Consider the following 24,177-nt stretch of genomic DNA (forward strand, 5'->3'; position numbering starts at 1 on the left):
TTTTGTAGAACACTGAATGCCAAAACAGTAATCAGAAGTGTCTTGTTGGCCAACGATGGCCCCTAAATCAGAGGCAATTGAGGTGAAGTTGTGGAGTTCCACATACTAAAGGCATCTAAAGGGAAAAGAATTGATGTTTTATTCTAATAGTAGCAAATTTCCTCTTTTGGTGTACAATACTTGCCTGTCAACATGTTGAAGCTGCAGCGCGTCCATTGGTCAGCATCTATGCTGTAGGAGTCTATGTGCCGAACCAGGATCCGATCGTTGTTGTAGTCCAGATCATTCCCACCTAACACGTAAAGTTTCCTTTGGACAGCAGCCATGGAGTGATACACTCTCCTCTGCAACATTGGGCTACGGCTTAACCACTTATTCTGCAAAGGAAAAGAGAACTTGTCTCAGCACTGCTCAAAGACATACCTATATTAGTAGTACAATAATAGTAGCACGTTAGTGGTGTTTTCCTTACCCTTGGCCAGAAATCACAAGTGTATATACTTGTGTTGTTCATATGTTAAACATGTATGTTGGTTATAACGCCGACTAGACATACTGGATTTTCAACACGTGGTTTACAGTTCTCACATTTAAATTCATTAATTTAATAGTATTTCTTGCTCTGTATTTTTTTTCTGTTTAGCTCATCAGGTTTCAAAGCTTTTTTTCTTCTTTATAATTCAGTAGCAAATCCTCCTTAAGCAAGACTATTAGATGTCTCCTTTGTATACAGCGCTAAAATTATGTGTACCAACTAGCTCTGTTATGAGAGAAGAGAAATTCTTCTACCCTTCGTTATTCAGAAGCTTATTTGATCTTATCCTTGGGGAATGAAGCAACAGGGAAAAATAATTTCCTAAAGAATCTTCTCAAATGATTCTATGTATTTGGTTTAATGCTAACCCTTTATTTGTGGGCACTTACAAAGTAACATCCTTCTGCATATTTTTCCTCCTGGTTAACAACATTCAAGAATTCTACCTGTTCAGGAGAGGGGCAAGAGGACACAGAAAAAGAGGGATTAAAGCACAGTATTTTAAACCTAAGAAAATTGCTCCTGCTACAACCTGGCAATGGATGAGATTAATTTATTTAAGTGGAGGAAGTTAAAATCTGTGAGGAAATTCTGTGTGTTACATGTGCTACCGCTTGCAGGAACTCAAGAGCCTCTAATACTACTGCTTTTTAACCTCCACAATATATAGCTATACATTTCAGTGTGTAATAGTTGGATATTAGGCATTAATGTTTGCATTAGTAGTCCAGTCTCTTAACACCAGACTATAGACACCATCTGCTTTGCAAAGCCTGCCTGCATCCCCTGATTATATCTTTAGCTTCCTCCACTGCAGTGCCTGCCAGGTGAGCCGCAAAGCACTGCAAAGGCAAAGAAACAGAGGGGCCTGGTGGGGTCATTTCTAATAAGCCAGCGTGTGAATACTAATCAGTGGTGGGGAAGCAGAGGTCACCCCAGCCGGCTTGTTGGCAGGTAGCTGTGTGCTCTGTGGCAGATGGCAGGCATTATCGACTCGCCACAAAGGCCTCGCGCAGAAGCAAGCGCTGGTGCTGAATGATAGAGTTATTGAGATTCTGTGCGAGATGCAAGCAGATGTGATGGTTTCCAGTACCCACCGTAAACAATATGCCAGCAGAATTTTTAAAAAGAGCTTGTGTGTACAAACACGAAGCGGACCTCATTTGAAGAATGCGAGCGCACACTTCATCTGTAACTCTTTACACGCCAGGCCGGGTTTCTCGCGGTCAGCACAGCACGCTGAAGTAGCCCTGCCACTGGTATTTTGGGGTGCAACTTTCATGTCGGCAAGTAAAGAATCAAAGCGAAAGATATGCAGTAGAGAAACAGTATCTAAATAAGAGCGTCCCCCTCATAAGCAAAATACGATTGCTGCCTGTAATTACTACTTGGATTTAGGACCGAATCAGGATTTGTACAATCGATGCATAAAACTGTACCTCAAAAAGAAAGAGGCAGGTGTGTCATTGCCTGCCTTCTGCCTCAGGACCTGTATGTGCTATGCTTTAAAAAGTCAGTGGGAACCGCGTAGAAGTATTTCCTGGCACAATTTGGTTCCAAATACAGCAATCAAAGCCCCTATCCTACAATCAGAAAAGTCAATACTCTTCCACACAGGTGTAAATCAGGCTATGCAACTCTGATTGCAAGCTTAGGACTTTTAATTCCTAATACAAGCAAGAGGGCATAACCATGCCCTAACCCTCTGAAATGGTTACTGAGCCATGCTAACCTAATCAAAACACATACATAATGTATGAAATAATCCCTAAAAGATATTTTAGGTGCTTGGGTAATGAAATGATAGGCACCCTTGCAGTCAGTAGAATAAGTCACGGCCAGGTAGTATAGTTCTGAAAGTATGTGGAAAACAAAATGCCTGTGTATGCAATTTAAAGAAGGAATGCCAATGACAAGGAGTAGTTTTGTGATACTGACTTTGAGTATATGTTGCCCGGGGCTGCTGGATTACAAAAAACAATGAACAAACAAAATAAATACTGATAAACACTGGGGATTTAAAGCACATTTCTGTATTTAATCTAGGTGTTTCTAACACCTACAGCCTTAAAAAAATACAATAAAAAGTCAGGGTCTCCATTACAGTGTTAAACTCACACATCAGTACAAAGTGAATTTAAAACACCACTAATTCAAATGATCAGCATTTTTAGCCTCACAAAACCATTGTATGTATTTGCTAAGAGACCTATTTGAAGCAAAACATATGAGAAAAACACATACAACACAGATACCCACCTGCTTAGGATCATAGACCATGAGCCTGTTTTGATACTGTGCAGTATTTGTTACTCCTCCTATGAAAGAGTTTATACAGGTTACATTTTTTCGTATAAGCAAAACCAGGACCAAGATCAGGTACAGCAAAATAACGAATTCTAGGGTTCATTTGCTGACATAATTACGTTGCATACCACCGCTTATGCTTACATTCCACTGCACTTTTTAATCTGGTTACAAGGTAATAAGTAGCACATTTGTCAACCATCTAGAAACACAAAACAGCAACAACAAACACGCCTCCACACACTCTTCCTTTGTAAAGCTAATTCTATGGGCTAAAAACGAGATAAAAATTGATCTGTTTATAAATGACTGTGCATTCAGCCGTCATCAAGACATGAAGATAAAACCCGTCCCTGTTCCAGGAAGCGTGCAGTGTGTGACATGGTTTAAAGGAAGAGGACTTGCATCAGAGAGAAGGAAGGGGTCGGAGGGGAGGTCTGCCTTACTAGGAGTGTAACATGGGACATCACTGCCAGCTGGAAAGCATAGCACAACTCTGTGCAACTGCACTCACCTATATATTTGAAGGAAGTTCTGTATTTAGTCTGTATTACAGAGAGAACATCTCCTGGCTTAGTGGTAGACTTATGTTGGGAGGTTCCTCCATAGTGACCAGAAACAACACCACCACCATTTAGCATATGAACCTTTCAGTAATGTTTGGAAAGCAAGGTATAAAGCACCTCAGAAAAGCCCAGAATAGAATCTGACCCAAGTAGATCCTGCAAACCAACGATTTACCTCAGGAGAGTATATGTTTAATCCCTGATCATCCTGTACTCTATTGGTTTTAAATGGCAAATCTCACTGAGTAAACTGATGGAAAAATTCTTCAGTCTCAAGTCTGTAATCTTATCAGCGTAAACATGTTCTTGAGTGTACTCAAGCCTCCTGGGGACGTGGTGTCACTGCAGCACTGCCACAGGTCCCAGTCCCCCCTCTGTCACCACCCTGGGCCCATGAGAAGATGGGACCAGAAATAACACTTGCAAGCTGCACCTCACCTCTCATCCTACCAGAAGGTCTGGACTTAACTAGGCCACACCACAGTGGCCACACACCAGTGAAACTCATCTTGACAGACAAAGTTTTTATATTACAGTTTTAACAGCATGTGCCAATGACGGACAAAATCCACAGCAACGAGAGGAAGAAATTTAATCTGTCATTACCTTTGTTTATGTTTTGCTTTTTGTGAGGACATCCCCTGTTTCAGACAGAGCAGTGGCAGAGCTGCTTTCATTCCTGCCGGCTGAGCTATGGCCCAGTCCTACTAAGGCCATTGGGTTTTTTCTTTTATCCCCAAGCAGTCTCAACATGCCTCTGTGCTGGGGAATCCTCATTTTGCCACCCTCCAGCTGCATCTACCGCAGTATTTTGGTTCAGAGCCATACTGTGATTTTGAAGCAACTCCCCCACCTCTCACGCATCATTTCAGGGCGGTACTGGTGTGCATTCAAGTTAAACCAGAATCTCAGTTGTGCTCCAGTTCCTAACAGAGGCATAAGGGTGTGAAATAATAACTGGTCTTTCGGATGGTTTTGTACCAGCTGAGTGCTGGGAATGTTTGGTCCAGAGGACCAGAATAAATTTAGTCCAAAGCAAAAAGGTGAACTGTACATGGAGTAGACATAGAGAACTGGGCACCAAGGTTTTGTCCGCTGATCTGCTCCTACTGGCCTTAGCTACTTGCTAACATAGATGTACCCTCTGAATCACTTCAAACTTGAATGAGGTCAAGAATCTGATCAATAGATAGCAGAAACTATGGACAAATCTATTCAAGAATCTTGTCTTCAACCGCAGAAGAAGGGAGGAATAACACTGTTATTTGGGCGCATCTCTGCAAGCACCAGCCTGTACTGGGACCCCTACACATGGACGGTAGCACAAGCTCCCAGCTTGGAGATGCTTACAAGCTACGAGACAGCCGAGGCAAGATGTAGTCTTTCCAAACTGTTTCCATCACACTATGCCACTCACTGCCCATCACAGCACCTGTAAAGTACGCACATAAGAACACGCATTGGAAAGCAATGACTGTTCCCAAATCTAATCTCACAATCTGTTATTTGTCTCTACACTGTTGTGCAGCCTTCACAGTGTTAGTGGCCGTCAGCCACATGCACAAAACAATCTTTTCTAATATCTGTTTTGTAATTTGATTTTCTTTTACATAGTTATTTTCACACCTAGCGTAATGTTTAAAAATGAGATGTCAGATTAGTACTTTGAAAAATAAAAATCATAGTTATTTGGATTTTACATCCAGAATGTTAAACTACAGGAGATGCATCGGAAACACAACGCTGGGTCTTGTATTTCCATTCAGAAAGGACACCTTAATTTGGGGCGAAAGATGTGGAGGAAGAAGGGAAAGAAGGGGGCTGCTTCCTCGTAAAATAATGAAATAATCAAATAAGCAAAATTATTTGCCTCTCTTCACAAAGAGCCCCTCATATCAAGTACACAGCTTACATTTTTTTGCCCTGCAATATTGCTCATCTGTGGCATTTTATCATTACATTCCCTTCACATGCCGCTCTTCACTTTTAGATTAATCTGCCAAAATGAGATGCTAAGGATTTGCATACAGATTTGACTACACAAAAATAGATCTGGAATTAATAACAGTCTCTATATGTTTTAATTTCTTCTAGACTGGAGTACCCTTGCCTCCAGCAGTATTCTTGGCTTTGAAAGTCATCAAGCTGATTTGTCTGCTCTTAGGTTATGATGCCACATGCTGCTACACTGTCCCCTGCAATCAAAGTGCTCGCAGAGATAGATTCCCATGCCTTCCCCTAACAAGTATATTTTATAGATTGGCAGTTCTGATCTCCCCTCCCCAGGGGGATAATCTGCATCTTAACAGGTTTCTATAGATACATCTGTCATTAAATATGCCATCTTATATCTGCATCAATTTTCAAACTCAAGTTTCTCCTAACTTTGAAGTGCTATAGCAAAAGTTTAAAATTTTCTGCCAAAATTCAAATTTAACAAGTCTGCAATGTCCTCTTGAACTATTTTTTTAAAAATACTACAGGCAGCTGGAAAAGGGCAAGAGAAGAGCAGTATGTCTCTTAAAAAATAGGAAAATGGGAAAAAAAAATTAAATGGTAATAAAAATAATACATACTTTCTCAGAAAAAAATGGGGTAATTCTGAGATAATTTTTTAACCTTCTCTGCAGTGCCTTCTATGAGGAAAGGAGGGAAAAGGCAGGGAGGCATCATAACTACACTTGAAAAGAAGTGTAAAATACAAACCATGCTATTACTTTTGATGTCAAGCAATAGCAGCTAATGTGGTAGTAACCCATCAGCTAAGGAAAGAGAAAAAAAAGTCTGGCTGGGTAAATGACAGAAAATTTACAGTTTGGTCAGCAGTCACTGGGTTTTATAAATTGAGAGTGATGATTGCACTGCTTTGACATGAGCAGCTTGCTTTAAGGACTAGAGTTTCCAGGAGGCAAGAAGCATTCTCAAGACAAGTCTTTCTTGCTCTTACAGCTGTGAGAACACACTCACGGGAAGCCCAGCATCCAACCCATGGGCTTACAATGTGTTTACACTGCCACAATCACTGTTGCTCACTCCCTTGCAGGCTGTAAACCCTGCTTTTTAAGCCCTCCAAGACCCGTAAGTTCCCAACTCATGCAACAGTGCCCCCCTACATGGAGAGGTCCTCGATGAGCCCAAGACCAGCCCTTCCCCACACACGGGAAATAATTTTGGTTTGTTACAGTCCCCCAAACAGTCTACAAACTGCACTGAAAAGCACCTTCAATAAAGACACCTCCAAAAAGAGAAGGGTGGGAGGCAGTAGATTCAACACCATTTTCCCAATTGAAAATTTATAATCCATATTTATAACATGTCCCAGTAAGACCCCCATATGACTTGAGAAATCTAATCCAATCCAAATCCCCCAGAAAATCTCACAACTTTCTCCGAAGTCCCAAGTGCTAGGCTGCACGCACGAATCCGAGTTTGCTGGGAGACGTGTAAAACTACATGTTGCCAAAGAGCTCCCACGTGTATTCCTTCCAGCAAATCCAGGGAATATATAGAAACTCATGACATGCGCCCCAAGGTGCTCTGCTATTTTAAAATAGAAATCTTTCCTCTCTTACGTGTTTGTATGTTAAACACAAGATAATCCTTCCTCAACATGCAAGTCTGCTGCCTTTTACTTTAGCCAGCCTAGGTGCAGCGAGGACAGCTAAACTGGAGCATATTCTCCCACCTTAACGAGTGCCCTGGAAGACACTACCAGCAGCTCTAATTAACACTGTTCCACCTCCGATGCAATCCAGCTGCAAACAAGAGGGGCACAAGCCCTATTTTTTTTGTGGGTTGTTTTTTGAAAAATCATTAAAACCCGATGTTCACATTCAATCTAGGAAGAATCAATGGCATCAAACCTATAATGTCCATGCTTGAAAGGTGTGAGATCCATTATCTTTATTCAAATATAATAGTAATAATAAAGAAACACTGTTCCATATACAAACTAAGACTGGGTCACTGAGGCAATTTTTATGTACTTGTTAAGCTCCTGCTCCTGGTAATTTCTGTGCCAGCTGCACTGCAAAACTTGATTTGGTTAGACACTGTAGATTCCTATTTATTCCAGATCTATTTTTCATAAAACAATTTTATAGACATTTACTGAGAAAAAATTTCCTTCTCCTCACAACAAACAGCATACTGATAGTAAGGTAATACTTTTCCCCTCAAACCACTTGCAAACTCAGAATAATTCTTCAAGATATGTGATTTTCATCATTTCCTTGGTCAAAATCTCCATCATTAGGGAAAAAATAATAACAACAACAAAGGAATCTTGAATTTTGAAGAAAAAGCTGTTACATACAAAGCAACTGTACAGGGTTGGCTTGTTTACCGCCCCCAAGTTGAGTTTCTGTGTGCATGTCAAGATGTGATTTTAGCTGACACACTTAAGGTCAGGCAACTCGGACCTCTGAGAAACAACAGCATAATACTTTGCTTTAGAGAAGACTTTTCATGTGCTAATCTCTTGAGCATTTGAGGCAGAGGGGAAGCCTCGTTATCCCCAGCTGCAGGTGCAGGAATGGCCCAGAGCTGAACTGCTTGGCAGAGGTTCCCTGCCCCTCTCTGTCCCGACGGGCGCTACACCTATACGGGAGGAGGAAGGTTAACGTGTATAGAAAAGTAGGTCTTCAGATTTGCATGTGCGCGCCACAGAGGATGCAGGGAAATGGGCATAGTTCAAGTTCTCATTCTTAAGGAAAATATTTCCCTGCTTTTGAAGGGAATGATTGTTAGTAATGTTGAACTCCAAAGGGTTTGGTGCATTTTGTTTCTCTTTCACTCAAATACTTCACTTTTCAAGCATGTGGCATGCAATTCATTTGTGAAATGGGTCATGGTGTCAGATGTTAACTGGGGCCTGTAAGATTCATCTTTTTATAAAATTTCAAAACCATCTGCCCGATGCTGTACTGTCAATAAAGAAAACTTATTTTAATGAATTCTCATGTACTTTTTAAAATAAGAAAATAAAATAAAATGTGGGCTGTGAAAAAATAAAAAAAGACAAGAAAAAGTAATGATACAAATATAAAAATATGTTCCATAATATATGGAGCTCAGAAGACTCGAGAGCTGAACCCACTTGTGCTGACCAGAGGGTCCAACCAGTTCCAGAGTGCAGAAGGCTCCCTCTGAGCCTTCTGGCAGGTTAAAAACCCCAAAGGGGTGGTGGCAGCTTAGGAGTCCCTCTGTCACCTGAAACACCAGCCACCCATCTCCTACTGCCAGCATGTGCTTACAGCATTTTGTTTAACACACTTCCTTTCCCTGCTGCCTTTGCCATGATTTTATGCTCTATTATTTTTTACTCCTTCTCATATTTGTCCCAAAGGAGCACCAAAGTAAAGCCGACAATGAAAACCAGTAATAATAATAGAAACCCCTTAGGTCTAGTCAGCTTTTGATTAGCAAAGCCTTTAGAAGACAAGGGGCTGTAGCAGAGGCGCTGATGCTTTGGCTATAGAGTAAGTAAATGGTCCATATGTGGGTCATGTTTTGATGACACCCTCCACAAATACAAGGGCTAGAAACTTGTATTATCACTATTTAATTTATTCACTTACTAAAAAACTGGGCACATTTTCATGGTTACCTCGCCAGCTGGTAGTAGCAGACTGACTTTGAGAGCTCTTACTGATGACCTGATTTCCCAGAAAAAGCAGCAGGGATACAGCTCAGAAACATCCCTAACTCAGACTAATTTTTTAATTACTTAATTTTAGGCCACATACTTCAAACTTAGGTTCCCTCTTGCATTACTGATTACTCTTATGCTAACACTTTACATTTTATGATGAACAGTGGATTTTTTGAGCAGTGACTACTGATCTTTTTGGAACAATAAAACATCTCTCTGTACTATTCCCCTGCCCCTGAATATACACGTACGACAAGCTACATTCTAGCCCTAAGCAATTAATTAATAATAAAAAGCTAGCTACAGTTATTGCATCTCCATCTAGTTTTATTTATAAAATAACTCTATTCAATACACAGAACACAGTTTTCAATCTGTGAGTACATAATTCAGATCAATACCCTACTGAAGTATTGCATAGAATGTTCTCGTAATTCATAATAACCTGTCAGAATCTAGCAACTCAAAACAGCTAAGCATTTTCTCAAAAACTATACAAAATACAACCGAAAAGTCCTGTCTATCTTATTCACTGCCAAAACATTGCTCCTTACTGTGACTTTACAACAGAAGTTATGTTGGTAGCATTTTCAAGTATAAATGGAAAAATACTGATAAAATATTTTTTGTTGTTTTGCCCAGTTTTAAAGAGTTCATCTAATAGGCTTCCACTTACCTCTTCCCCTGATTCTACAGCTGTATTAGAGGCATATCCTTCAACAGAATATCACACTGCTTCATTATATAAATAAACACACAGGCAGGCATGCATTTCACTTACGTAACTAAGCACATTAATTAATCCTCAGCATAATTTTCCCTTTCCTAGTATATCTGGAAAGATTAAAAGTAATCTTCAACCAGTCCCACATTTGACTTAAAAATCTCTATCAAATACTTCCTTGGGGTTTTTTTGTTCAGAAAAAAAGAAATTAAGAAAAAAAAAATTACTTTTTTCACGTACTGGAGCAAGGACCACACTCTGATGGGATGTTTCTAGTGCTCATTCAATGATTTTATACGAATACATTTAACACAATGTCCGAAAGAGTCCTGTTTTTCATAGATACTGACAAATGTAAATCACAAGAGGAGGGTGAAAAAGAAAAAAAAAAAAAAATCAGGACACAGCAGTAGTATCATCCATGTATTTGAATTGCCCATCACAGACACACATCTCTCTCCACTGATAAAATAGGAAAGGTAGTGAATAAACAGGGTAATGCTCTGTGGTTCCCTAAAGCAGAAACCCTGTTTCTGTACTGTACCTGGGTCTCAAAGCCCCACTGTGTGCACACTTCAGGATTAACACACAGCACAAGCTCTACAAGACTCCTTTGATGCCAGTTGTTGAAGAAAGCGACCCAAAGCACCTGCCAGGGATCTTGGTGATTTTCTGCATTCTGTCATGCTTTTAATTCCAAAGTCATTATTCATTACTTTAGTGTATGTATTTTTATGTACAAAAATAATTACCTCCCCCGCCAATGCTTGGGAATGCCTATAAGGCACTTAATCCATATGGGCAGAAAGATATATCTGTAAGGAGCTCCACTAACCTAAATGACATACTTTGAGAATCACAGAATCATTTAGGTTGGAAAAGACCTTTAAGATTATCGAGTCCAAGCGTTAACATAACACTGCCAAGTCCACCTCTAAACCATGTCCCTAAGCACCACATCTACACGCCTTTTAAATACCTCAGGGATGGTGACTCAACCACTTCGCTGGGCAGAAGCACAGCAAAGGCCTAAGTAGCTAACTTAATCTTCCATTCATATGCCATCTTTTCACTAGAGGGATCCCAGACCATATTAAAATCCCCAGAGGGTATATACAGTGAAGATGGCAATCACTGAACATTTTCCTCAAGGGCTGGCCCCATTTACTCATTAACTTCCTTGATAAATATTACAATTTATAACCTTCATAACCTTGCACAACACACTTCTTACTAAAAGGTGGGGTTTTTTTTCCTGTCAAATTTTCTGTAGACAGTACCTTGTTCCAAAGCAACTAATAACAGAAAAGTCACTACACAGATTGATGGCACAGTGTCCTCAACTTCCATCAATGTGCACATGTAAAATAAGAAGTACATCAGACTGAGTTGCAAATGATATGTTAGTTTAAGATTACAAGGCTATACTTTCATCTATCTGTGCCATAAAGCTATGATTACATCAGGCAGTTCTGTGCACTTGTTATGGACAGAGCCGTGCACGATTTCTAAAGAAGGTCATCTTCGCCTGTTACAATATCCTCAAGAACAAGTGGGAGCAGTTCATACACCTGCCTTCAAGCCCTGGATGTACACAAGCCAACAGGCACTTAATTCTCTATTTCATTATCAGGAATAAATGCAGTGGAACCAGATCATACTACAGAAACTGGGTCTTGTTTTTTGTTTTTAGGAAGCACACAGAATTTGCCATCTGAAATTTGTCCAAAAGTGCATTATCATTTTGATTCACTGTGATTTACGAATGGCAACTGGAGATAGCACATATGATATACGCAGTTTGGAAACACAGAGAGATATTTAGCAGACAAAACATATTGTATAGGTATGTTATGCTCCTATACTTCTAATCAGGCTTGATTTTATGCTTCCAGGCTTAAATTCTTTGAAATACCCATCTCCTAAGACAAAAGTTATCCTGACATATAAACCTAAGAAGATTTATTAGTTTCATTTGAGACAGTATTTTGGTATTTTGTTAGTACCTCAAACTGTGTGAAACGTTTTCTACCTGATATCCAAAGAAGACCATCCACCACATATCCTGCATGGCATGAGAGCGATCGATCAAAGGACTGTACAAAGGTCCACTTGTTCTTCTTGGGGCAATAGCGTTCCACTGTAGGTAACACTTGACGCAATTCATTTCTGCCCCCCACTGCATAGAGGTACTCGTCCACTGCTCCCAGCACAAAGTGTTCCCGACAGTTCTTCATTGGAGCTATCTCAGCCCAAGAGTTAGTGCGGGGGTCGTATCGACAGGCAGTTCTCACCGCACAAGTGCGCCCTGTGGAGTGCTCTGCCTCTCCACCAGCCACAAAAAGAAAGTCTCCCATGACAGCAACACAGTGGTGGCTTCTCCCTACAGGCATAGGTGCTAGCTCGCTCCAGTTTGCAATCCCTGCGATATGAACGTTCTCTTGATCTACCGGATTGAAGTACCGCAATTCCTTCACTTTACAGATTTCACGTTTTTTCCCACCAATAATGTAAAGAGTGTCTGACTGGAAGCGAGGTTTTGTCCTTCTGGTTTGCCAAACTGGCTGTGCATAGATGCTCTGGTGGTAAGCCAAGGCCTCATTAATAAGTGCTGTCGCAGTTTCACTAGCTTGGACAAGAGGATGAGAAAGAGCTACGGTATGCAGTGTATCCACATCCATAAGGCCAAAGCGGACATACTGGAGAAGTTCATCCATGTACTGGTAGCGGCAGTTGTGTTCCAACCACCTCACAGCCAGCTAAAAGTGGGGGGAAGGAAGGGAAAAACAAGACACCAATTATTTGTGTACAATTCTGTCAAAATTTGGTCTTTGAAAACTGTGCTTGCATTCCAAGAAGAGCTGTATACTTGCCTCAGTAGTGATATCAATCAATATAAAAGTAGTTATGAATGCATGTGAGTCAACATAAAAGATACCTACTAAAACTCCACCTATAATATACATAGAAGCTTTGTATTGCACCAGTCCCCCTAAAGAATTTCCACAGCATTATCAGATTGCAATATTCTTGCTGTGCAAACTGTTAGTGATGCTGTAGGAGACCACAATATCCCAGTATCAAGCTGCTGGAGCAATAATATAAATGTAGGGACTGTGTGATCACTGGAGACCGCAGGTACACTAGAAAGAAAGATTACGGTTAGATGATTAGAAAAGCCGTTTCTCCTCTCCATCTTTCATTCTATTTATTACAAAGTATTGAAGGAATATAACAAAATACATACTGAATCCTTCAATATTTTTTTCCTTCATTTATTTTATTCATAAAGCGGAGAGAGGTGTAAAGGGACCAGAAATTAAGCCAGAGAAGAGAGAAGCAGAGAAGAGGCTCTGCTGGTTTGGGACTGACAGAAAGCGGGAAGAAAGACTCTAAAACTGTTCAGCAGTTGCAGCTGGTATCAACAGCCAAAATTAAACAGAGCCTTTAAACTACATAAAGCATATTGAATCCAACCAGGTCTACAAAGAGTCTCAGAAGGGCCTAAACCATTTCAAGAACTGTTGTGTAAGTTGTTCTGGAAAACCTCCAGTGATGAAAATACCCAAACTTCCTCTGGAAAACCATCCCCATGCTCAGCTATCCTCTCGGAAAGATTTTCCTTTTACCTATGCAGGAGCTCGAAACTCTTCAACTCATTGCCTCATTTTTCCACCTTTGGGTTTATACTCCAGAGCTCAGGAACCCCCAGACCAACCCTTGAAATTAATCCATCCATACAGGATGAAAAGCAGTCTGCTACCTTCCTTTTCTCCTCTACCTCCAATGCATTTCATTACGTATGGTGCAGTTTCCTCTTCTCTGAATGAAAAAGTCTCTCAATCCATCTTGGGTCACATTTTCTAAACCTCTCTTGCTTGGCTCACAGTTCTCTGTTATTGAAAGGAAATGCCCCTCTTTCTTAATGTTTGCTGCTGAAAACTGGATAAAATCTTCCTCTTAAGACTGTAGTAGTAGCGAATAGATTGGAAGGATCACTTTGATCATAACAATCTATGCCATTTTTGTTTGTACAACACTACACAAGACTGTCAGTTCACCATGATATTGCTGATTCATGTTTAAGCTTATAACTGAGTACTATTCCCACCTCTTTTTTCTGCAGAACTTCCACAAAGTGTCATGCTTACTCTGTCATTACTGAACTCTTTACTATTTAATTCAGGCCGCTGTTAAGATCATTCTCAATCTTAATTGTATTTTTGAATGTGCTTGAAGACCATTCTACCTTCTGATTGTCTGAAAATATAAGACCCATATTATTCTTTCATCCAAGTCATTAACAAAGACATTGACTAGTTCTGGATGAGGACAGACTCCTCTACATGATACTTCATTTCATTCTGACAAAGAATTTGCGGAGCAGAAGTTTCTACCTAGCTGTGCAATAACAACAGTTTCAGCTAAAACTTACTGCGCTGTATTGCTCAAGGGAATGTCACATGAAGGAGCTGAAAAGAAAGGCTTCTATCTTACTCAAGGCTTTCATATACGCATGGTATATCAAATTTATTGCTGCTTCTGTATTCTGTCAGAGAGGGAAGACGACAAACCAAAACCACCTTCTTACTAAGATTAATTTGAAACACTTTTGCTCCACTGTGCTATTCAACCCCTGTGAAACAAAGAATCGATGAAGGGCATCAAAAATTGCAACAGTAATTCAGTCAGTTAAATGCTGTATTGAGTTTCAAAATGTGCATTAGCTGTATGTATTTAGACTTGTTAGTAAAAAAGAAGTTAATTAAATACATTTGAAAGTGTTTATGCATTTGAAATCATTGAGCATTATATTCACATGTTCTAAATCCACCAAATCCATGTATCAGGTGTCTCCTACAGAGTGGTTTTAGGCAACTCCCTACTCTTAGGCCATGTGAATCATTCCTCATAGTCTTCAGAGGCTCTTAGCTCTCATCGTTGACTAGACGCTTGAAATTGAAGTGGAATTCAGGCTATCTTCATTATGATGAAGACACCAACTGAATTCATACCAACTGAATGATGTGGGGTTGCTATATTAAAAGAGAAGAATTTACAAAAATTGAGTTCTTATCTGTCATCACTTGCATCCAACAGATTGGTTTCTTTTGCTAATAGTTCATGCCTTCACTCACATCTAAAATGGCATCATGGAGGTATCACCTGTGCTGTAAGGACAGACATTACAGACTCTTAAAAGACATGCACTAATGTAAACCAGGTCTTGGTAACCACAAGGCTTTTAAAGGAAGTTTAACATTAATGCCTGTTAATACCTTAGAACTTCACCCTTCCTCTTTCCTTTATTGTCCTCCCTCCCACCCCTCAATAAATACTATATAAACACACAAGCAACACTACATACAGTCATACCTTTCAAAGACACAGTATCTGCATTCATTTCTGCATATGGGATGTGTGACGATCTGCAGCAGAAGGGATGGACATCTCCATTACAATACATTTTCTCCGCTGCATGAAGTTTGGCAAAAGCAACTTGGTTCATACTGAGTTTTGTCTGTACTGAGAATATTCCTGGAGTTGTAAAAAATGTTTCACTGAAACCAATAATGCTTAATGTTTCTCTGAAATCACAGAATTTCTGAACCACCATAGTGATGCTGCAAAGTGATACAAAGATTCTGTCGGCACTCATAGGAGATGTACAGTCTATGTCTGGTCTTGAACCAAAACTTTCTCCACCCTTTCCTGCACTATTTCATCCCCACTCATCTGTCCTGCATCTTTATTGATGAAAACTTTTGAATCTTTCCAAATTAAATTTATTGCAACCTCCTTGGGATCCTCTACATGCTGCATCTAAAGGTATCTTTGGTCTACACTACTTTCACCTTTCCCTTCTGACAAGCAACTGCAACAGCAATCGGGAGGGTAAGGTGAATCCCAGGCTGTCTTTTGTGTAGGTTGTTACTGGGTCTTACCAGACTCCACGTCTGAGGTCTGTAGCATTTGATAATCAGCAGAGAAGCTCTACTGGATCTTAGGGAGGCAACTGAGGTCTGGGAATCACAATGTGTTTAGAAGCTCCTGTCCAAATCAACTCATGCTACTGTCGAACACAATTTGACTACAATATTCCGTGTGACCCACACCTAGTCTGTGGCACTCCAAGGCAGAGAAAAGGCCATAAGAGTTAAAAGCTGTAATGTTTTTATCTCCTTGTTTTGCTATTGATAACAATGACCATTACTCAATTTTAAATGCCATAAATTCATTTTGGGACACTCCTTAAAAATAATTGCTAGGAATTTAAGCTACAAATGTAGGTATTTATATGTATATTCATAGAATACAGGACCAACTCCTAAATTGTGACACAAGGCTATGGAACAGGTCATATGGTTTTAGGGATACTCATAAACTGAGCCTTAGACTTACACATTTTTTATGCAGCACACAGTGTTATGGTGCTCTCTAGCAGAACATGGTGTCTAACACTATGGAGACATGGAAGAAAATTGAGTTATCTGTGTGGGTGAACAGATATTCTAGTCACTGGATGGTTTGGCAGCTATTGGAAGGCTGGTTCAAAAGAAAGAAAATTAAGTTCCCAAACAAGTCTTTTGCTTTTAGTAGAAATAGTCACTGATGGACTGTAATACAGTTCTAAATTTCCTTCAGTGTAAAGGAGGCAAATATAACTCTCATGAACATATGGCAGAAGTGCAAACTTCCATGTAGCGTTGATAAATATACAGATGTTTGCTGATAGGCAAGTTCCACCACCTTTACTCAGGTTTTGTTTAATGCAGACTTAGTGCCTACACAAAAACTCCAAAATTCACCCTGTCTATACAGTAACTATAGTGCCTATTTTTTAGCCTCTCTGGCAGTAGTGATTAGCAACTATAATCAGTATTGGCAAAATAAACCCAAAGCCATTACACACTTTATGACATTGCAAGGAGAGACATTCAGACTTCTCTAAGGAGATACCAATAGCACTTGAAATTACAACTGTGTTTAAAACGCAAACAAGTAAGCAAGCAAAAACAAAGAGACCATCCACAATTTTGAGTTCTAAAATATTTGTGTTGCTGCTAAATAATTTACAAAAATAAGGAAATATTCCTACTCTTAGTGCCATATAGGCAAATTCTGTTTAAACTGCTAGAAGCTTCTTTTCTATTAATTTTAATGTATGAGTGTTGAGAAAAGGAAGCTACAGCCTAGTGCCTATATCAACTTTAATAAATAATATATTTTGCCATATTAATCTTCTAAACTAAGTAAATGACACAAGTAGACCCTCAGAAGGACAGGATTTTCAAACCAGATTAATTCTCTTATTCTAAAGCCTTAACCCAAAGGATTTTTCTTCTCCAAGGTTACATTACTTGATTTAGCAATGGAGTACATTCTCAAAACAGCTGAAAACAGATGGAAAAAATATATTGTGCCACAGTCAGAGCATACATCTAAACACACCTGCATGTTGGATTGTGATTTCATTGCATTTCTAACAGCTGCTTCTGCTTCCAGTATGGTGCTTCAACAGTCCAATTCACACAGCCTCAGAGCGCGGCCCTTCCCTCGCTGCTGTTAATGGTATATGTACTGCATACATACCACAGACGGAGAGGGCACAGAGGCAGTGGAGGTTAAAGCTGAATTAAGAGTTTCACCTCTGTTGAAGATAACCCTGCAATAAGTAGTTACCTGGTCTTTTGGGCTGCCTGCTATCCCAGGAAACAAGAAAACCCGGCACACCTGTGCCTATCCCGATCAGCGTCCTCCTGCAATCCTTCTCATGCCACTCTGTGAGGAAACATGTCAGACCTTCACTTGACAGCACCGTAAGTTTTCTAACCAGAAAAGCCAAGCTACTTTATGACTGCAAAAAGCTTGATATGCTCACTAGACCCAAGTTCATCTGGAAACTACTTTAAGTCACAAAGTCAGTGTCAGGGAAAGTTTATGTCCACAGCACTCAGAGAGAAAACGCTCCTCTAAGCCTGGGCTCTGTGAGAGGCAGGGGCCATGGGAACTCTATTGAGGTCATCTTGGTCCGATCTTTAGTTGATGTATTCATGTTGTAGCCACACAGACTGCAAAGGAATCATGCTAGTTTATACCATCTAAGGTCTCTAATAACTGAGATGAAGCCAAAAGCGACAGTTGTGAAAAAAACAAGGTTTTTGGAGTTTGGGTTTTTTTTTTAATAACAACAAATAAAAGGAAACATTAAATTTTATAAGGTTTCAAAACAAAGAATTCACATTGTCATATTAAAACAAATGGAAATCTTAAATAGAATAACATAGTGAACATTATAATTTTAGGAGAAAGGACAATTTTAAATACAGAAAAGTGGAGCTAAGTATTTTCCTGGACTGGTATCAGATATATTCAACACAAGTTATCAGATTTCTGCATGACAATCTGATGATGATATATACCAGGGAAAGAGAAAGAACCACAAACCTCTTCTTTTAACACAAATCTCACCTGAGCAGTCCTTCTGTTGCTTAACTTAAGCGAAAATGTTAGGCCAGAAAAAAATCGAAGTAATATCTTTGCATTGTTAGCATATTGGACAGTGCTACAGATCTGCTCCTATTGACTGATAAGCAAAAGAGAGTAATGAAAGCAACACAGTTACTACAGCAATCACTTTAAGGCACTGAGGGAACTTCAAAAAGCAAAACTTGGAGTTTACTAGTTCAGTGTTTGAGAACACTAGAAATACATATTTTGGCCATAAACTTGCACATGATTTGGCCTCTCCTTGAAGTTTACCTAACTCAGCAAGCCTCAGGCATTCCAGACTAGAACCTCTTGCCTCAAAACCACTGTCTGTCTCAGCCGGCTACCGTCAGCACCACCCTGGCTCTTCAAATCTCAAGTCTAGGACATTTACTAAAGCTCTGAAACAAAGTCCACTAAAGGATATGAATTTCCACTTTTTAAAAATGAACAGGGATTTCCAAAGGGCCTGAATTTGGATCTCTAAAGGGTCTCAGTCCTTCTCTCTCTCCAGAGACTACAAAGGACAAAACCCAGGCTTTAGGATATCCATTTAAGTATTTTATTTAAGGTGAACTACATTGGACTGTATCACCCATTTAAGAATAAATGCATATGGGTGAAGAATTGTTTCTGGAAAAAAACCAAACCACCAAATGCAGTTTTTCAAAGCCATGAGTTGCACGTGAATGTTTTTAAAAGTTAGTACATAACCATGTAGCACAGCCTCCAGACTCTCTTTGGAATTGTATCAATCAGGTACTACCTTACAGTTGTGGGCAGCATGGAAAATGAGTGGCTCAAACCTAGATGCCAGAGAGCTTTAAAGATAAAAATCTTTTTCTTCTTTTTATTTTGAATCAAAAATGTGCATAAAAAAAAGACTGTAATGAGCTGCATGTAGAACAATCAAAATTATAAGGTATTTGCATTTCTTTTGCAGCTTGAGCCAAACAACTACAAAATTATGCATAGGATTCTCCCAGTCTGAACACAGTAAATATTAATAATCTCTGAATCAGCAATGAAATGCCTTTTGCCCCTTGAAGAGAGGTTTTCCAACTCAAAAAGTTGTAGTACAGTGACTGAGACCATATTTACAAGGCACCAGGCTGAGGCATATGCGCATAACCTGGGAAAATAAAGCTGTGCCATCCCCCACCCTCTTTACACAGAGACATTTTAAAATTACCTGTTTGTCAGTTTTACAAATGTGTGTCTATGTAAGCAGCCCCCTGTGTGGCGCTGCGTTAGCAAGCAGGCACACTTTCATTTGCACATTCTGATTTTACAATCAGAATTAAAACATTTGCTCTGTTCAGGGTGAGTTGATAAACAGGGATTTTAAAATTTCCTTTTTTTTTTTTTAATGTGAAAAAATGAAAGAAAAATGTTCCTCTAGATGTATTATGCCTTTGGGCTCCATTTGAGGGAAGGGAAAAAAGACAGAGAAAGCTACTGTGAAGGTCACAGAGTGAAAGAACTTCCTCAGGGCACAGAATAAATTAAATCCCAAGGAAAAAATAAAATGTGATTTCCAGAGTGTGAGGCACAAACTCAAAATGACAATGATTGACAGCCAAACTATATCCGTGCAATATCGAAGACTGCACGTTCTCATTTACCTCAGTGTAGCCAGCAAGCGCCCATTAAACATCCGTCTGATGCCCAAATTAACCTTCTTGGCAAACTGAAAGAGGCACAAACTATCATAATCAACCTTTCATTATCACAGCAGCCTCTAGTTAAAGGGTCAGAATAATTGTGCCATCAGAGCCCTGATTGTTTTCAATCAACAGACGACTGGAGTGACAGCTCAGTGATGGAGTAGTTTGATGAAACCGCACCAGGCCTAATCAGAGCAGATGAAAGGAAGGCATGATTGGTGCAAATGAACAGTCGTGCCTCTCTTTTTCATTTACAATCTGAAATTACTCTTAAATTTACAGGGTTTTTTCTCCCTTATGAGTACCTCTGAAAGAATGTTTGACTTATTATGAGTTCTGACAGTGCAGAGTTATAAAACACAGGTAGGGTTTTCAGCCCAGGCTTTAAGTGGGTATTCAGCATAATTTTAACAAATTCACTCTTGAAAAGCACAAAATGACTAAAGACTTCCAATGACCTAACCTTTCAGTGCTGTTTGATTAGCAGAACAATTTATCACGGCTCACATTCTTCATGATAAGAGAAGATTAAAAAAAATGGGCAAGGATCTCTTGCAAATGTTTTCTCTTAGCCAATATACTTATTGTGTTATTGCTCTCCTGTTCTCTCTCTCACACATTCACACAAAAGAAAAAAATTAAAGAATACTGCATTAATAACCCTTTTCCTCTTAGAATGAATAATGGAATCCAAGCAAGGGATTGCTTGGAGATGAAAGCAGAGACCAATTATCATGCCACTGGCAGCATCAATATTTAGTTTTCTGGTGGGTTGTTCATTCCCACATTCTAAGGGATGGAAAATGAATCGATCCCACTAGGTATTTCTTACCTTACTCACCGGCACAGAATCAGAGTGCCTCACAAATGAAAAGAAAAAAAAGAAAAGGGGAAAAAAAGAAAAATTGGGGGCTGCTTTGACAATATTTGGAGAGAATGGAAGATTCAAGTTTCCTGCACCTCCTCAGCTACAGTTCATGTCCCCTCCTAGCCTCACCCAGCTCCAGCCATCTGGCTTCCCATCCTCAGAACAGCACTGCAAGGAAGGCTGTAAATCAAAAGAACTTCTTTATACCTCTGAAGGAAGCAAGTATTTCAAGTGGCGAGTGGTAAATCTTTTGTTCTGTGATCTTGGTCATCATCAGATGTTCTCTAGTCTGTCAAGCATCACAAAATGCATACCAACATTCAGGTCAGCTTAGAAGCAAGGATTAATATTTGTCTGAAGAGGGAGTGGATAGAGAAGACTGATCCAAACACCAAAGGTTCTTAATAAATTTTGTTTCCTGTACCTTTTCCTCACACTACAGAATGGAAGTTTTAATTCCTTAAAAGTTTGGGGCTTTTAAGGAGAACATTTGTCTAAGTGGAAAACACCCAAGTGCCCTCAGCTGAAGAAGCTGTGAGCAGGCTTGCACATCCTTGCTGACATAGGGGATGCCATTTTCACTTGTTCTTGTTTCAGTTTAATTTATTGAAGTCTACTGTTGGTGTAAGTAGATTGAAAGGACCAGGCGCTCTGGTGCTTTTCCTTTGTCTAGTGAGGAAAGTCTTACTACCCTCAGATAGCATGAATGCTCCAACCCAGCCCAAATAAGGAAGATCCATTAACTCCAAGTCCTAGATAAAGGAAGCATGACAAAAGTTGCCCAGTCTGCCAGTGATTTGGCAAGTACTTCCCCACAGTGCTTCCACTCGCTTGACAGCCGAGTTCCACCTTTCCTCCTGTTTCAAATATTAAAATGCCTAGCCTTTTCCAAGTATAAACACACTGTTCACACTGTACATATGGATTTAGTGAACTCTTGGGAATGACCCCAAAACATTCCTAACATGCCAATGGAGAAGGGAAGTAACAGTTTGGGAATCTGCCACCATGTGCTTTGTTTGGGAAGGCTCAGAAGCAAACATGCTTCTCTCTACACAAATAGCAAAGTCTCACATTCACATTTCCCAACCATATTCACAGTGCCCCCACCACAAGGATCGCACTACATATTCAAAGATGCTGTCATCCTGCTATCTGTCCCCAACTCCCACCCAGCCATCTCGACACTCGTGCTAGACCCCCAGCAGTGGCACTGGCTTTGTGTACAAGGGGGCCCCGAAGTGCATTCCCAAACTGGGGTCTGAGAGCACAGCTGGCAGGAAAGACAAAATGCGCACCCTTTCAGACCCCACCATAATCACTGCTATCCAGTCACAGACCCACAGCTTCACAGAGGGACAGAGTTTGGAGGGCTAAGGGATCAGACAGTAGGCTCAGGCAACAGACAGGGAAGCCAAATATAAATAAGTTATGACTTCAGGAAATATGTGGCCCAAAAGAAAGATTAGAAAACCCCAAGGTTCATTATATCTGGAGGGTGAAAGCACTTGTTAGTGTATGTCCCCCTGGCCTCTTACCAGTCTCTGCAAAAGCTGCAGTGGATTTGTCCAGAGTACTACTTTAGGAAGCTCTTGGTCTGCTAAATAAGAAATGCTATAACTCTTGGTTGGAGTTTTGCTGGTTTAGGGTCTACGTGATGTCAAGACGACAAGCTGCAGCTTTCAGAACACCAGCCTGCAGTCTGTAAGCCACTTTCCAAGAGGCAGAAATTTGATTGTGATCTTTCAGCACTCAATAACATGCAGCAAGCAGAGTTGTTGGCCAAAGTCTGTCTAGCAGCACGAATGATGCATTTCATGATATGATACTGTGATTAAGGTAGAGGTACATAATGCAGCTGTATTAATAGCAAACATTTATCAAAATTAATGGCGTTAAAGTGAATCACAATGTATTAAAAGTATTTCTCAATTTTTCTCAAGTGCTGATAAGATCTATCTTCTTCAAGCATGTAAGCTGTAAAGCATCAATCACCAGTTGCCCGATTTCCTCACAGGGCTGCTAGACAAAAATATTGTCCTGCAGAATCTTCAACAGGTACAGGGAAGGATATATAACCTACATGACTTTGGCAGATTTCTTAGTCATAATTAAACAGCTCCATTAATAACAATTTTAACAGCTGTATCTCAGTCTCAGAATTTTTTAGTAAATGTTTCCACACAATGTGTGAAGAAGGGAGGAATTCTTCATCCCAAAGATGAACTCTCCACCAACCAAATACAGTCCCCTGCATTATCAATCCAGTACTTTACCGCAAGCTTCCTTCCTCCCTGGTGCTACATAACGATACTGGCCTTCCCAGAAAGGCCATTAATTTATCAAAAAGGTTGTGAGAGATACAGTGTTAGTTTCATTTTTTTATGTATGTGTTTCCTATGAAACACATAGAAAAAATGTCAGTTTTATAATAACAGTTAAGAATAGAATGTACACTTTTCAAAACTGTATTCACTTCTTTTACACACTTTATCCAATGCATTTATTTTACCATTTCTTACATTTACCGGAAATGAGACTAGACAGAAGCCTACCTAGAAGACATTGACTAACCTCAATAAAAACATTTCAGCTTTTTAGACTTGCAATAAAATAACTACGATCAAAAATCAGTTTTACAAAAGGCTAGCTGAACTACATCAATATATAACATTATATATGGTAATGAATCATATTATATTAAAGCAAAGACTTGCTATAATGGAAAAACTAAACTTTTCATCTACTCAAGCTCGAAGTGAAGTAAGGTAGGGACAGAAGGTAAACTCTCAGCTGTTGTAAATTATCACAGCTCATGGAAGTTTGCCATTTTACACCTTCTGGGGAATTTGAACTTCAAAATTATATAGCGCTTTCCTTCCAAGTATCTCAAAGCAATTTATAAGCAGTAAAACTTGAGCTTCTCTGAGAGAAGTGTACATTTCAACCATTTTCCCAACATGGGAACTAAGAGAGAGAAAAACTAAATGATATGACAGAAGACAGCAATGGTACAGCTGACATACCTAAAATCTCCTGTCCCCTCAACCTGTCCACAACTGAGTCTTTTTATCCCACTACCAAAGTTCTGTGGAGTTTTTTGTGCTCTGTGCCACAGAATGAAACCTGGTGAGATGCAGATATCTGAAACTGAGGACAAAACGGATCCCTAAATATCATCTGACAAAAGTATTTGAGATATTTTTGCAGCTGAAAAGCACATCTCCATACAGGCAATAAAATACTGCATTCTTTCTTAACCTTCTTGAAGCAGCAAAGACAAAACTATCCCATAATGTGCTTCAAGAGAAGTGTGTTCTTGTGTGATCAAGCCCTTAAACTGTGGAGTAGTTTCCTTTACAGTCAT

General features: G+C 39.7%; 1 protein-coding gene across 1 annotated transcript in view; it reads right to left on the bottom strand.

Moving 5' to 3' along the window:
- The window catches only part of KLHL32 (kelch-like family member 32), a gene marked incomplete at its 5' end in the record, with an annotated part of 62,473 nt that overhangs the window by 4,782 nt on the left and 33,514 nt on the right, over positions 1-24,177 (bottom strand). The window contains 3 exon segments of the mRNA XM_009577075.1: positions 185-377; positions 2,795-2,853; positions 11,818-12,544. Coding sequence (XP_009575370.1) covers positions 185-377; positions 2,795-2,853; positions 11,818-12,544 — 979 coding nt within the window.

The sequence above is a fragment of the Fulmarus glacialis genome, unplaced genomic scaffold (genome assembly GCF_000690835.1).
Source record: "Fulmarus glacialis isolate BGI_N327 unplaced genomic scaffold, ASM69083v1 scaffold14624, whole genome shotgun sequence".
Classification (NCBI taxonomy): Eukaryota; Metazoa; Chordata; class Aves; order Procellariiformes; family Procellariidae; genus Fulmarus; species Fulmarus glacialis.